This window comes from Schistocerca cancellata, chromosome 6, assembly GCF_023864275.1.
Source record: "Schistocerca cancellata isolate TAMUIC-IGC-003103 chromosome 6, iqSchCanc2.1, whole genome shotgun sequence".
In the NCBI taxonomy this organism is placed as follows: Eukaryota; Metazoa; Arthropoda; class Insecta; order Orthoptera; family Acrididae; genus Schistocerca; species Schistocerca cancellata.
This window is the reverse complement of record NC_064631.1, coordinates 246,731,270-246,744,439: the sequence shown is the minus strand read 5'-3', so window position 1 is coordinate 246,744,439 and position 13,170 is coordinate 246,731,270. Positions and strand designations below refer to the sequence as shown.

General features: G+C 42.3%; 1 protein-coding gene across 1 annotated transcript in view; it reads left to right on the top strand.

The window, feature by feature from the left end:
* The window catches only part of LOC126191497 (collagen alpha-1(IV) chain-like), a 594,967-nt gene that overhangs the window by 318,719 nt on the left and 263,078 nt on the right, over positions 1-13,170 (top strand). The window contains exon 2 of the mRNA XM_049932389.1: positions 10,612-10,800. Within this exon, the coding sequence (XP_049788346.1) occupies positions 10,612-10,800 (189 nt within the window). The remainder of the gene's footprint in view (positions 1-10,611; positions 10,801-13,170) is intronic.

Below are 13,170 nucleotides of genomic sequence, written 5' to 3'. Positions count from 1 at the left end.
GCGCATACCCTGCGCTCTCTCGAGTCACAGCGTCCATGAGCGACGCAGGAGTTTCTCTTCAGAAATCTCCGGGCTGTACAGGGGTCAGCCGCTTGAGACAGCAGCGCGTGCTGATGCTATCACCACCACGCACGCCCTCCCGGTGGTACACTGCCGCTCTCTTCTTTGCCGTCAATCGTGATGGCGCGGTCATTGAAGCAATAAATCGCTTTTTGGAGAAGCGTGATTCAAATCCGCTTCCGGTTCTTTCCGTAGTTTCTCTACATGCAGCGAACGATAGAATGGTTTTCTTGAAATGGCCTGGCCGATTTCCTCAGCTGAGCTTTTACTCCCTCTTGAACTGACTTCGTTGTTGTTCACCACCGGAGAACCGACTCGTTATTTGGCAGGAAAATTCAGAGACGTATAATTACAACCGCCGTTATGTGTATGGCATAAGCACTGGACAAGCACTAAATATTAATCTTTCTGATTTCCTCTTCCTAAAGAATATGTGGTATCACAGTTCTGTCTTGTCAAATAGTGTCCCTGCGAGCACTAACGTTTCATGTTATGTGTGTGTGTGTGTGTGTGTGTGTGTGTGTGTGTGTGTGTGTGAGAGAGAGAGAGAGAGAGAGAGAGAGAGAGAGAGAGAGAGAGAGAGAGAGAGAGTCACAAATAAAGGGAAAAAACAAATTACTGCAACTTTCACGGTACCTGTTCACTCGTTGCCTTGTTTCCACGGAGTACCGAACCAGCTTACGTCAGCGACTTCTCAGTTAAATCAGAAGGTTGTTGACTGTGTGACTGACCGCTGCGGATTAGCTAGGTTAGTGTTCCACCTGCCCCATTCGAAGGACCATCTTCTTAATACTTACGGCACGTCGCTCGGTCAAAGTTAAAAGGTTGCGTACTCCGGTGATAGAGTTTACTGACGGGCCCCTATATCAACTACGCTTTCACTTACAGACTTGTGGTATAGGTTGCCGACGAGAAGGGAAATGTTGCATTTTGCTTATCGAGCGAGGCAGCACTGTGGTTAAGACACTGCATCGGCATTTGGAATGATGGAGATTCAGATATTCCATCCCTTAAGGTTTTATTTTCTGTTATTTCAGTTGATCACTTCATACGAGAGACGGACTTGTTATTTTGTAAACGTTATTCTCCATTTTCTTTTCCTTCTTTGCGCACTGCAGCTGGGGTTCCGTTTGTAGTGATACCAATGTCTGGACTCCATCTAAACTTCATTCTTTCTTTTCCTCTATATTTATAGTGTATCAGTGCGTGAATATCTTCCGACCTCGAATTAAATGCTTATGCTGTCACAAGTTTCGTCAAAATTGATCAGCTGGTGCTTCAAGTACTCCAACTCGAATGGCTGAAGCCGCAGATATGCGTGTTCTACCACCCATCAATGTTATTTATTTGTGAAACTCGGTGTTCATGTACAATCTGTGTTTAACTATTAACTTATATATAAAAAAACTGACTAATAATAAATAGCAGTAGGTTCGAAAGAGTCATAAATTATGTAATATCTATCAAAAAGCGAAACACATATAGTGCTTACAGTCATATTTTCGAAAATAAAATTTTTTGATTTCAAAATATTGAGTTTTGTTAGTCATTTTGTGTTTTTTATGATATTTAGAGTGAGAGTTAAGCTATGTAAGTATCTACACAGATACAGTGCGTTCCTCGTAAAACTTCATGTGTCAGGTGATTAGTAACAATGAGAACTGATAGTAATAATGAAGATTTTCATAGTATCTGATGGTGGTACGGCAGCATTTTCGACAAAGAAATATGTGATACTTGTCGAATAATGTGTAACTACCCGCTCGGATAGCCGTACAGTTAAGCGCTGTTTCTAGGACGGGAAGGTATGCCGGGCTCAGATCGAATCCGCCCGGCGGGATAACGCCGAGAGTGGTGTGCCGGCCAGCCTGCATGTGGTTTTTAGGCGGGTTGCTACACCCCACTAGGTGGTACCCAAGTGTAGCCTCAGTTATACGATTCGCAAACTTTTGGAAAACTTCCGCTCGCGTTCAGATGAATAACACAACACGGGTGATGGGGTGGCGACAGGAAATGCATCCAGCCACCCCTTAAACTAGCTCTGTCAAATCCGTTAATAACCGTGTCAACCCTCCACCGGTTAGGGACAAAGGCACAAGTAGAAGAAGGTGAACAATGCGCAACGGCTCCACTTCGTCTTCCAGATGAGGACACGGAAAACACTTAATGAAACAGTTCGATAGCCTCGTTACTGTCTGACAAGAAAGAAACACAAAATTAAAAAGCATTTGCTCTGCCTCTTCCACAAAATTCTTAGATTCGTGCACTTGATCATGCTAGTTTTTTGAAATCGTAAGATCGAATCACTGCAGGTCCATCATCTTTCCCCTCGCTTGTGCTAAAACTGTACCTACTCTAACAGGAAGCTGCACTTGTTACTAAATTCCTGTATTTCCTTTACCTGGTCTATTATCCAGTGTTGTTTGCCTATTCTTACAACGGACTGTATACATGTGGTCCTGTTAACCTCAGTATGTCTAGTTATACGGGGCAGTTTAGCTGAGTTGATGAGTTGCAAATGAATGGTGCTGATGAGGTAACAGAATTGTTTCCCGCCAGCTACGCAGCCAAGCAGGTGGGTTTGGGTGTTTGCGTAATAAGCGAGGCGGCCTGGTCTCCCCACGCAGGCCAGGAATCCGGCGGCCTCCCGCTTGGCACCAGCTGGCCGCCTCCTACCCTCAGCTGTTCGCCCCCGTGGGCGCCCACTGGGGCCCACTGAGGGAGAGTCCAGGCTAGTAGTTTCTCCTCACAACCGCCACACTTAACCAGAAACTACAGGGCTCAAGAGGTCTACACGGGAATCTGTACTGCCTTCTAGACCTACCGTCGACGATGCAAGGAAGAAGATTTCACATAGCGAAAACGGCGACTCATGTGTCCCAAAAGATGTTCAGCTTACCTAAGTTGTAGTGCATTTGTAGAGTTTCTTTCAAGGCTTGGCCGTGCTCTTAAAACCATTTGCGGGCACTTATAGTCGACTGATAAGGCAAGTTATTTTGCCATTGTCGACTGCGGGATCGACAGCCATCATGTACAGAGGAATGGGATATCAGAGGATGAATTCATAACAAAATCACTTAGATGCATTCGCTGAGAGGATTAATGGCCGTAAGGTATCCGGGAAACATTCCAGAGACTATACTGCCCTCATAGTCCTGTGTTCTTCCAAAACTGTTGCAAACTCTTTGTCCTACGTTTCTCGCTAGGTATGCTGACGTGCGTCCTTTCTAGACATACGAGAAAGACAACTGTGAGATGTCCTTCATGTGGATCGTCTGTATGAGAAGTAACATTCTATTGAACCACTCATTTCTTGATTTTGAAAATGAAAGAGCGTACTAATTGGCGTCCGCAACTTACTGAAGTGGAGAGGCGGGGAGGGGGGGGGGGGGAGGGGCGGGATTTGGACCCCTTTGGAATCTGGAGCACAGAGTTTTTATTTATTACGTAACTGTCATACACTTCTAGAAGTGGCCGGCAAGTGTGGCCGAGCGGTTCTAGGCGCTTCCGTCTGGAACCGCGCGGCCGCTACGGTCGCAGGTTCGAATCCTGCATCGGGCATAGATGTGTGTTCTAAGTTCTAGGGGACTGATGACCTCAGAAGTTAAGTCCCATAGAGCCATTTAAACAAACTCCTAGAAGTGATTTCCCGTGATTGCGGTAAACCTTTCGTTTAGCCAATTGTATCATTACTCTAGGCTTGTTTTTGTGGCATGAAATCTCTAGCAAGTGACCAACTCATTTATATATTTACATAAAAAATGGTAGTTGTAGAGTCTTGCAGGTTCGCCACCCTCGCTTCCATGATTTACTCCACATGCCCATGAGCGTAATCCTTATAGCCATCAACTTGGAATGAATATCCATTGGCAAAAAAACGCCCAAAATTTTTACAGAACAGCATATCAGTTTATCGATTTGAACGCAACACACGCAACAGTAAGACTTTAAAAAGCCATGCTTTAAAGCTATTCCTCACATCAAAATGACTACTTACGTCAATATGCACCAAGTAGCAATATAGGCAAATACAAATTTATTGCATACCAGTGCCACTTCCCTGTCACTTAAGCCTTTCAATCCAGACCATAAAAGAAAATTTCATAGTGGAACTTTTCTAATTTCTAAACCTTTTATTTATGATATGTCATCTAGGAAACTAAAATGATCTGTTTTTACACAACGTTTTACTGAAACAAGTTGTACATTATTCTTGTTATTTCCTAAACGACCCATCACATAGCTATGATCTCGTCCCTCGCCGACATCCGTTTCGACATTGCATATTGATCTGAACTTGTTTCTGGAGGACGTAGGTGGCGCATAATTTACTAATTTACCCCTTGGAACTACCCATGCGCTACTGAAAAAGAATATGAAACATAATAAAAACAGAAAAAGTGTGACGGAGACAAGAAATGGAAGAAACAATAGGAATAAAATAATATAAAGAAATTTATCACCATTACTGAAATACGTGGAGGAGGCGATCTCCCGACTCACCCATCTGTGTGGTACATCAAGTACTCGAGATCCAGTCTCCCTTTGGATCTGGGTTTCACATCCAAAGATAAGCTGACGGTCTCTGGACATATTTCCTTTCGTTGTTTAGTTAATCCTTAGCTCTGTATACAACGGGAAGTATTTTAAATAGTCAATATAGTCACTTAACTGAAACGGTTTCGTGTAACGTACCAACCCATGCTTTAGCTTCTCCTACAACGTATAAGCTAGCAGACCCATGAATTAAGATAAACGGAACCTTAGGCACAATGTGTAGTTTCCGAATAACAAAGAATTCTTTAACTGTGAGTGAATTTTACCGCAGAATACTCGAGACCTAAATAGCCAATTCTGTGTACTCAAGGGGTTTCATGGTCAAGTGCCTTAACAACGAGCAAAGTCATGCTCTAAAAGTGGTTCAAGATGTGTGAAGGTTAGGGTTTAACTTCTCGTCGGCGTTAAGGTCATTAGGAGCGGGGCGCTAGTTAAGTTGGAAAGAGAGTAATAGAAAGAAACGATTGTTGGGCTTGTTTAAGTAATCTTTTCGGCATTCACCAGACATAATTTCGGTAAACACAAGGAAAGGTTATCAGAATGTTGAGTGTGGCATCTAAAACCCGCTCTTCCCTGGTACCAATCCAAAACGATAACCGCCAGGTTACGTAGCTCGGCAATAGTACTGAAAGATTTCAGAAAATCTGTTAATTCGTTTTAAATACAATGTTTGTACATTTAAATCGCTAACACTTTTGAAACTTCAGCTCAACTCGTTTCGTTTGACATAGTTGTATTTGTTGCATCCTATGGTTCCATTCCGCAGGAATGATTTCTGTTCTGCAACTAATTCACGAACGAAATATTGGCTGGCGAATGAGCGTTGTAATTTAGCCTTGGACAATAATTTGAAATTTCGTTCGATAGATACATCACTTTGTTAAATGGCGCAGCATTCGGGAGAAGTAAATGAAACTGTTATTATTCTCGGACAGCGTTCGCCGTACATGGCCAACCAATTATCTCCGACCATTGGCCACTAGATGAGGCGTTCTATATTAAGACGGGAGAACTTGTTCGATCTATATCAAGTAAGCTGGTCATGACATCATGCGACCACGCCGTGTCTTACAGGGTAGTGGCTGATTTGTTGTTGCCGCATTCGGTTCCCTACAAGTTCACCTAAAGATCGTATTACGAAAGTACCGAGAATGACATTGGTTACACCAACTGAACTAAGCAAAAGACCGCAAACGCGAATGTGAGAGCAGCATATTATGATAACTATTCACCCCTCTGGGTACTTTGATTTGCCGAGAACGTTGGTTTGACAAATAATACACGAAGGTATGGATAATTTGCAATACGGCTCATGCTTACTCCCCCTTCCAAACGAGTTACTGAGAGAAATACGTTTTTAAAGGCAGTAATAAACTTTTAATGTTATTGGATTTTTGACAGTCCTCAAAAATATGAATATAATTATATTGTGGTTTTAAAATTAACACTTCGAAAAGTAACACTTTAAATACGCTTGCGTTGGCATAAAGTCTGACTGCATGGGACTGCTTCCGCCCTTTTTTGTCCACGTGGTGACAGAGGAGAAATTGTGATATGCCGACAGTCTTTGCTTTCACTTTTACATCATTCTCTAATTCTTTTAAGGCAAATCTCATTACTAACGCGAACCTGAACAATGTCGCAAAACAACGATTCTCAGAGTGTCTCCAATGTCAGAGTGTCTCCAATGTCATTAAAAGTGGCGCATGGTATCATTAAAAAAATTATCGCTTCATTATATCAACACACAAAAATCTGCGATTGTTAACAGCATGGGAATAACACATGTGTTTGTGTACTATCGTATTTTACGAAACTTGTTTAAGTATCGTGAGCCACTTACAATATCTGATCGAAAGTATCTGGACACCTGTTATTGGACTTTAATCTGGGAGTGTCCACCCTTCGCCTTTGCGACCGCTTCAGCTCTGCAGGGGACACTTTCATTGACCTGTCTGGATATCAGTGGTGGAACGGCAGCCCAGTCTTTCTCAACCGCCGAAACCAGACAAGGTAGTGATGTTTGACGCTGGGGTCTGGAGTGAAGTCGGCATTCTAACTCATCCAAAGGTACTCCATTTGATTCAGATCATGTCTCAGGACAGGCCAGTCCATTTCAGAAACGTTATTGTCCACAAACCATCGCCTCACTTCTGCTTCTTTGTGATAAGGTGCATTATCATGCTGATACGGTCGTCTTCTCCGAGCTCTTACTGTTCCTCTAGTGTACGCTGTATACAATGTTGTAAAATGTGTTCTTATTCTTCCGCATCTAGAGTTTTCTTAAGCTCAGTTGGGGGGGGGGGAGGATCACAATTAACCAAGAACTATCCCCCCCCCCCCCCAATACCGTAACATCACCTCCTCCGCACTTAACCGTTGACATTAGACGTGATGGCATGGAACGTTCTCAAGGCATTCGCCATACACAAACCCTTCCATCGGATCGCCTGTGGGGATAGCGTGATTCATCGCTCCAAATCACTCGTTTCCAGTCATACCATGTCTAGTGGCGTCACTCTTTACACCAGCTCAATCTCGCTTATCATTAACTACGGGAATGTGTGGTTTATGAGGATCTACTCGACCATTGTACCTCATTCTTTTTAAGTCCATACGCACAGAGGTTGTGCTGGTTGAACTACTGGTAGCACTTTGGAACTTGCGTGCCATTCCTTCCGCTGATTTCATACGATTTTCTGCAACCACCTTTCGCAGTGCTCGACGGTCCCTGTCGATCAGTACATGAGGTCAACCTGCTCTTGATTTATCTGTGGTTGTTCCTCCGCGTTTCCACTTCACAGTAACATCACTAACAGTCGACTTAGGCAACAGTAGAAGGATTGAAATATCCCTGACAGATTTTTTACTCAGGTGACAGCCAATGAAAAGCGCACGTTCGAAGTCACTGGGCTATCCTGATCGACCTATTTTGTTGTTGATGCTTCCCTAGTAACTACACAGTTGTTCCCACCTCTTCCATACTGGCGGGTCCGCCTCTCGTGACATGTAGTGGTCATTTTCGCATTACATGGGGGCGTCAGGGTACATTTGATCATATGGCGTGTACAATGAGTGTCTTTGAATTTCGATTCTACTTTGATGTTTGTTGCAGAGATAGTCTAGGTAACATTCTAAATGCGAGTTTACGTCTATGCTACAAAAACAATCACGGATGTATTTCTGTCGTCCAACTTATTGAATGAGCGATAGTCACTCACTATCCCTCTCGTAATTACTATGTCTGTAGTCGAATAATTAATCTAGCATCAGTATCCATTGATAAGTGACAAACGAAACATACAGCATTCACGTTCCTACTGAACACTCGGTGATTCTTCTTCCACTGTTGGTCCACACTGTGTTCCAGTTCTGAAACTATGAGTTATGATTAGGTAGTGTTTCAGCATTACATAGTGTGAAATTTAATAATTACTAGAGTCACAGTGAATTACTATCGAAGAATCGAGGGAGTGAAATTTTTTGTTTTACATGTAGCATGAAAATGTCTCGTCTGCAGTTAAGAGTTCGCCGTCACAGTGATTCCTATTCAATCCTGACTAGAGGCATTTAATGCAACGGGGATTTCGAAACCCCTTATATATTTCACCATAGCTATGTTATACAAGATACCCTGTTTACAGGAGCGTGAGTAACTTAATAGAAACAATACAGAAAGCATGCTTCTTCGTAATGACAGATTATAAAATGTTCTATCGTTGTTACATATTAAAACTGTTTACAGAAATCGAAATAAATGTTAACTAAGAGACTGAGAATAAGCAGCTAACAGTCTTGGGATCCATATCTTCGTCTGTTTTCAATCTTCAGCCCACTGGACCTGACAGAACGTGATATCGTACTAATACTAGTTACCAGTCAAAAAGCACTTACACCCATATGAGAAGAAGAGAGACAGATGAGCGACTTGCTTTCGCCAGCTGAGTTAGTGCTTCTCTCTGGTCTCGCACAGCCGACAAAGAAAAGACCCACTCCGCTCTGAACAATCAGATTAAATGCGTATTTCATAACGGTCACGGCTTAACGATATTTACGACAATCAGAATCTTTTATTTATTATTTATTTTTGTTTGTGTATTTGTACAGTAACAAGTTTTACAATGTACGCCGTCATTTTGGCATAGCTTAGAATAGTGTGCACCCTAAATTCTGTTGCAAACTGTATCTTTCTAATTACATAATTATATCTTGTGCAATAAGAACCGCTAACAGCTCTACGTAAGACCCTGCATTTTGGACGACAGTCGGTGTCGTAGACTGAAGCCACATCTTCAGGTGAGTGTACTGCGTACGGCGGTAAAATCCGGACAAATGAAACTTCTTTTTATGCAAATTTATTAAAACAAAATACAAATAAAAATGAAAATCCTTTTACATATAAGTAGTTGTATCTTTCATTACTCGAGGTAACCCCCTTCAACCGCAATGACCGCCTCCTATCTTGTCCTGAAGCGATCGCACACATTCTTTAAAACAACGCTGTTCATATTCGCGAATGCTGCTTCGATAGCTGTGCGTAGGGATGTGACATTAGGGTGCCTCGTCTTATTGGTAACTCTTTCGACTACGCTCCAAATACAGTAGTCGAGGGGCCTGAAATCCCGGCTATTCGGGGGTCAGAACTTCTCTGATTACAACATGTCAACGTTACCCGATAGCCAGCTTTGGACTAAATCGCTCGTAAGAGCCAGTGCACCGTCCTGTTGCAATACATATTGTCTCCCCGAGGCCTCAGTTACCATCGACGATTTCACGACATTCGTCAAAACTTTCAGACAAACTTCTTTTGTGACAGTTCGTCCCTTTTCAAAGAAATGTTGCGGCATGATATTACCACCACTGGACACAACACCTAGGACGTGAACTCCTGACTTCTCCGAAGCATTATACTTGGCCACAACATTGTAAACAGTTGATCTTGGGTATCCGAAGAATCGAGCTACTTCAGTAGGCGAACACCCAGCGCCAAGACTCGGTAAGAGCGGCTCTTCGGTTGTACTTTGCTCTTGTCCGTAATAACTCGGCCATTTTGAAGTTCTGACTGTTTACTAGATGTGCATGGCTTACAAGAATGCTAATCGCGAGCTCCGGCGGAACTACGATACGGCGGAAAATTCAGCTTCGGATCTGTTCGGATTTAAACGCCGCGCCCTGTATAAATTACATGAGAAATGCGGGAATGGATAGAAACCCATCATTCATCGTCCAGACAATAGTAATGTAGCGTATTTACAATTTGACAATACGTTCACTTAGCGTATTACTATTATTTGGACAATGAATGTAGGGTCTGGTATCCATTCCCGCTTTTGAGTCTCATATGACATAATTTATACACCCACCTGAAGATGTGGCTTAAAGCTACGAAACCGATTGTGGTCCAAAATAAAGGATCTTCAGTTGTTTGCGATTTTCAGTCCACAATAGCACTTCTGCACCCGCAGTTGCCCTGAACACACAGATATTTGCAACATAATTATATTTTCAACAAAAGGTAATTTTTGTACGTTGCCTGCTAATTGTCTCTGTTTATTCACAACTATTAACTTCTGGTTACCAGGAAGCAACCATCCTGGTTCTAGAGAGTTTCGATTTGGCTCTCAAACAATGCGTGAAGTATTTCTGATAGTTAACTGGCAGTTAATCAGGATATCCTAAAATTTTAGCGTCATAGCACATTATCGACCCTATTTATAATGGTATCTTCAGTAATTATAATCTGTGTATCTCAGCTTTGCCGCCGAAGTTGAATTTATCCACAATAACGACATAATCTTGTGTTGCAGGTCTACCGTACTGTTTGTAATGTGCCCATAAATAAACTGAGATTGAAATGCTGTAATGTGACCTTCAGTAAACTGAGAGTGTTCTAACTAAAAGCCCTGCGCTGTTATTCTGCGTGTATGAGTCCTGCGCATTCCGTTTACATCACGTAGCACAGTTTCTTATGAGATGAATTTGTGTTTGTTGCAGACGTGCAAGGGCAGCCCGGTGAGATGCGACTGCGACAACGTGAAGGGCTCGCCTGGGGCCCCGGGCATCCCAGGCGTGCGAGGCATGGACGGGCCACCGGGAGAGATCGGCTTTGACGGGCCGCCCGGACCGACGGGAGAGAAGGGCGCCTTCGGCGAGTTCGGCGCCATGGGGGAGAAGGGCTACAGGGTGAGTACCATGTTTTAGTTGTTCTCTGCTGTACGTTTGCAATTCTTTAAGAAACCAGGACCTTGGAACTGTGGAAAAACAGTAGAATAGTCAGAGGAAATGTAATATAAATAAGAAGGAGAAGAGTCTCGTTGGACCACTCATGACACATGAACAACTTCCAATGAAACAACCGCCGGAAGACTGATGGGTGTTGAGAAGGAAGACGGCATGGTGATTCCAAGAACAGTGAGTACGCCCTGCAAAGAAAAATTTAAAGCACAGAGTTAAAAAAGGAAAGCTGAGTGTTACCCGAATCAGTAATGTGTGGATGGTTGACGCCTATAGATAGTTTATACAGAACTGGGGAGCGGTTACGTCGGCTGGTTATCAACAACATTACGCAAAACCTAATCCAGATAGCGACCGATTACAGAACGATATTGGACTGCAGCGTATGAATTCTGGTTCTACTGGTGGTTCCATTTGTATAACAGGGGGTAATCAACAACGCCATGTGATACATAGAAAGCGCGAAGTAATAGCTTTATATCAAGAAGAACCACCTGCTTCGAGACAATGTTGGAACTCGACTTGGTATCGATCTCATTAGCATATGCAGTCACAGTTTCTGACAGAAGACTCCGAGCAAAAACAGATACCACTTTAACGTAACAGGATTGCTCGATTTATTTCGTGTATGTCGGCAGTGGTGATCAAACTCACTGTTGGATATTCTCCAAGATGTTTATCAAAGCAAAATTGACAGGCGGTACATTACGCTATCTCATGATTTTGCGTAGATGCGACCTGTAATGGTAGTGCAAGTGGTCTGTGTAGCTGTTAAGGAGGACAACATTTCTTTTCTTTAAAAAAAATACTGAGTGGGTGCAGGAATCACATACGTGTACACAGCAACTAAGCTGCACAGTGGCACAGTGCTTAGATGATAATTAGGATAACAGCTACATCCGATCTATGCCGAAATCGAATCCGCCTGTCATCTCGAAATGACCAGGACAGCATCATACCTGATATACTTGCATATTTCCTACTGTCCACAGTTTGGCGGTCGACTTCAGTAAGATGCCGTCCATTAAACAGTCAAGGCACTCTGATAACTCACCTGCATCCCCTCTTCATGGAAGCTGCTGAAAGCGTCACTGCCTTGTGGCTATATGTCAGTCAGGTTCCTTGTAATGGCTTTCGAGTGCCTCGCGGGTACAATCGTGAAGCACCCATGAACGAAAGCTAGGTATTAATTTCTTCTCTTCAGATTCATTGTATATAGGATACTAGGAAGAAATTCAATATATTTCTGTCTATTAGCCTTTCGGAAATAATTTTCAACCTCTCCAAGTATCTCTTTGTAATTCAAAATGACCCAGCGGGTCACTTTTCCGAATATTATTAACTGGAACATTAGCGCAAATCAAATTGTGTACAGATCAGACACATAGAGTAATTGACAAGTCATAGATCTAGCCCAGACATGACGTTGATATCATTTTTTTTAAATTTAGTAGTTATGTGTTGCAGAATAACGTAAGTCAATTGCTTGCTTGATCTGTGGAATAGTTATGTTTGTACGATATCCAGAATGTACTTCAAGGATGACATCTGCTCAGTGAAACAACGTTGTCAAAGCATATTGACCTAAATGGCAACTATATGAAAGAAGGAACATTTTCGATGTAAGGGACACTGACATTCACTGCAAAGCCCAAAACTTTTCTGTTTGCCCCCGCGTGGAGAAAATTTTAAAGTTTACTGCGGGTAATCAGAAAACGTTTTTGGCCTATGGGTTGGGACGTTCTCATGATAACATACCCAACTATAAATCATGATTTTTGACAGATAGTTTTAGAGGTAAGTGCGATTTCAAGAACATATTGTTATGTTCATTATTTCTGTTCCATATTAAATACTTATTGCTAGAAACAGATTCAACAGAAGGAGACCTACAAGATCCCGGTGGAGTAAAAAAAAAAAAAATAGACTTTAACGTAACAGAAAGAAGTGGTGTGAAGATCTGCAAGTACTAAACAGATTTTACTCGTATAGCGATCACGAACTAGTTAGAACTATTTTCACCTTCAAATTCAAATTGTAATGTTGAAAATGAAAATGAACGGCGAAGAACGTTTTATTCTTAAGCCAAAATGAGCTACAGACATGTAAGAAATCTTTCCGAAATGCTTTTTTCTTAAAACAAAGTAATAGCATCCGGAGACTGCAAAGGCGATATCGTCCCAGAAACAAAACAAACAGTGCAAGCTTATCTTAAGCACCCTGCAGTTCATAGATGAAAGCCAATGCAGAGTGACATAGCCGACTGTAAAGCCATAAGTAAGATAGTCTAAAAAGAAATGAAGAAGACTGTGAGGAAAT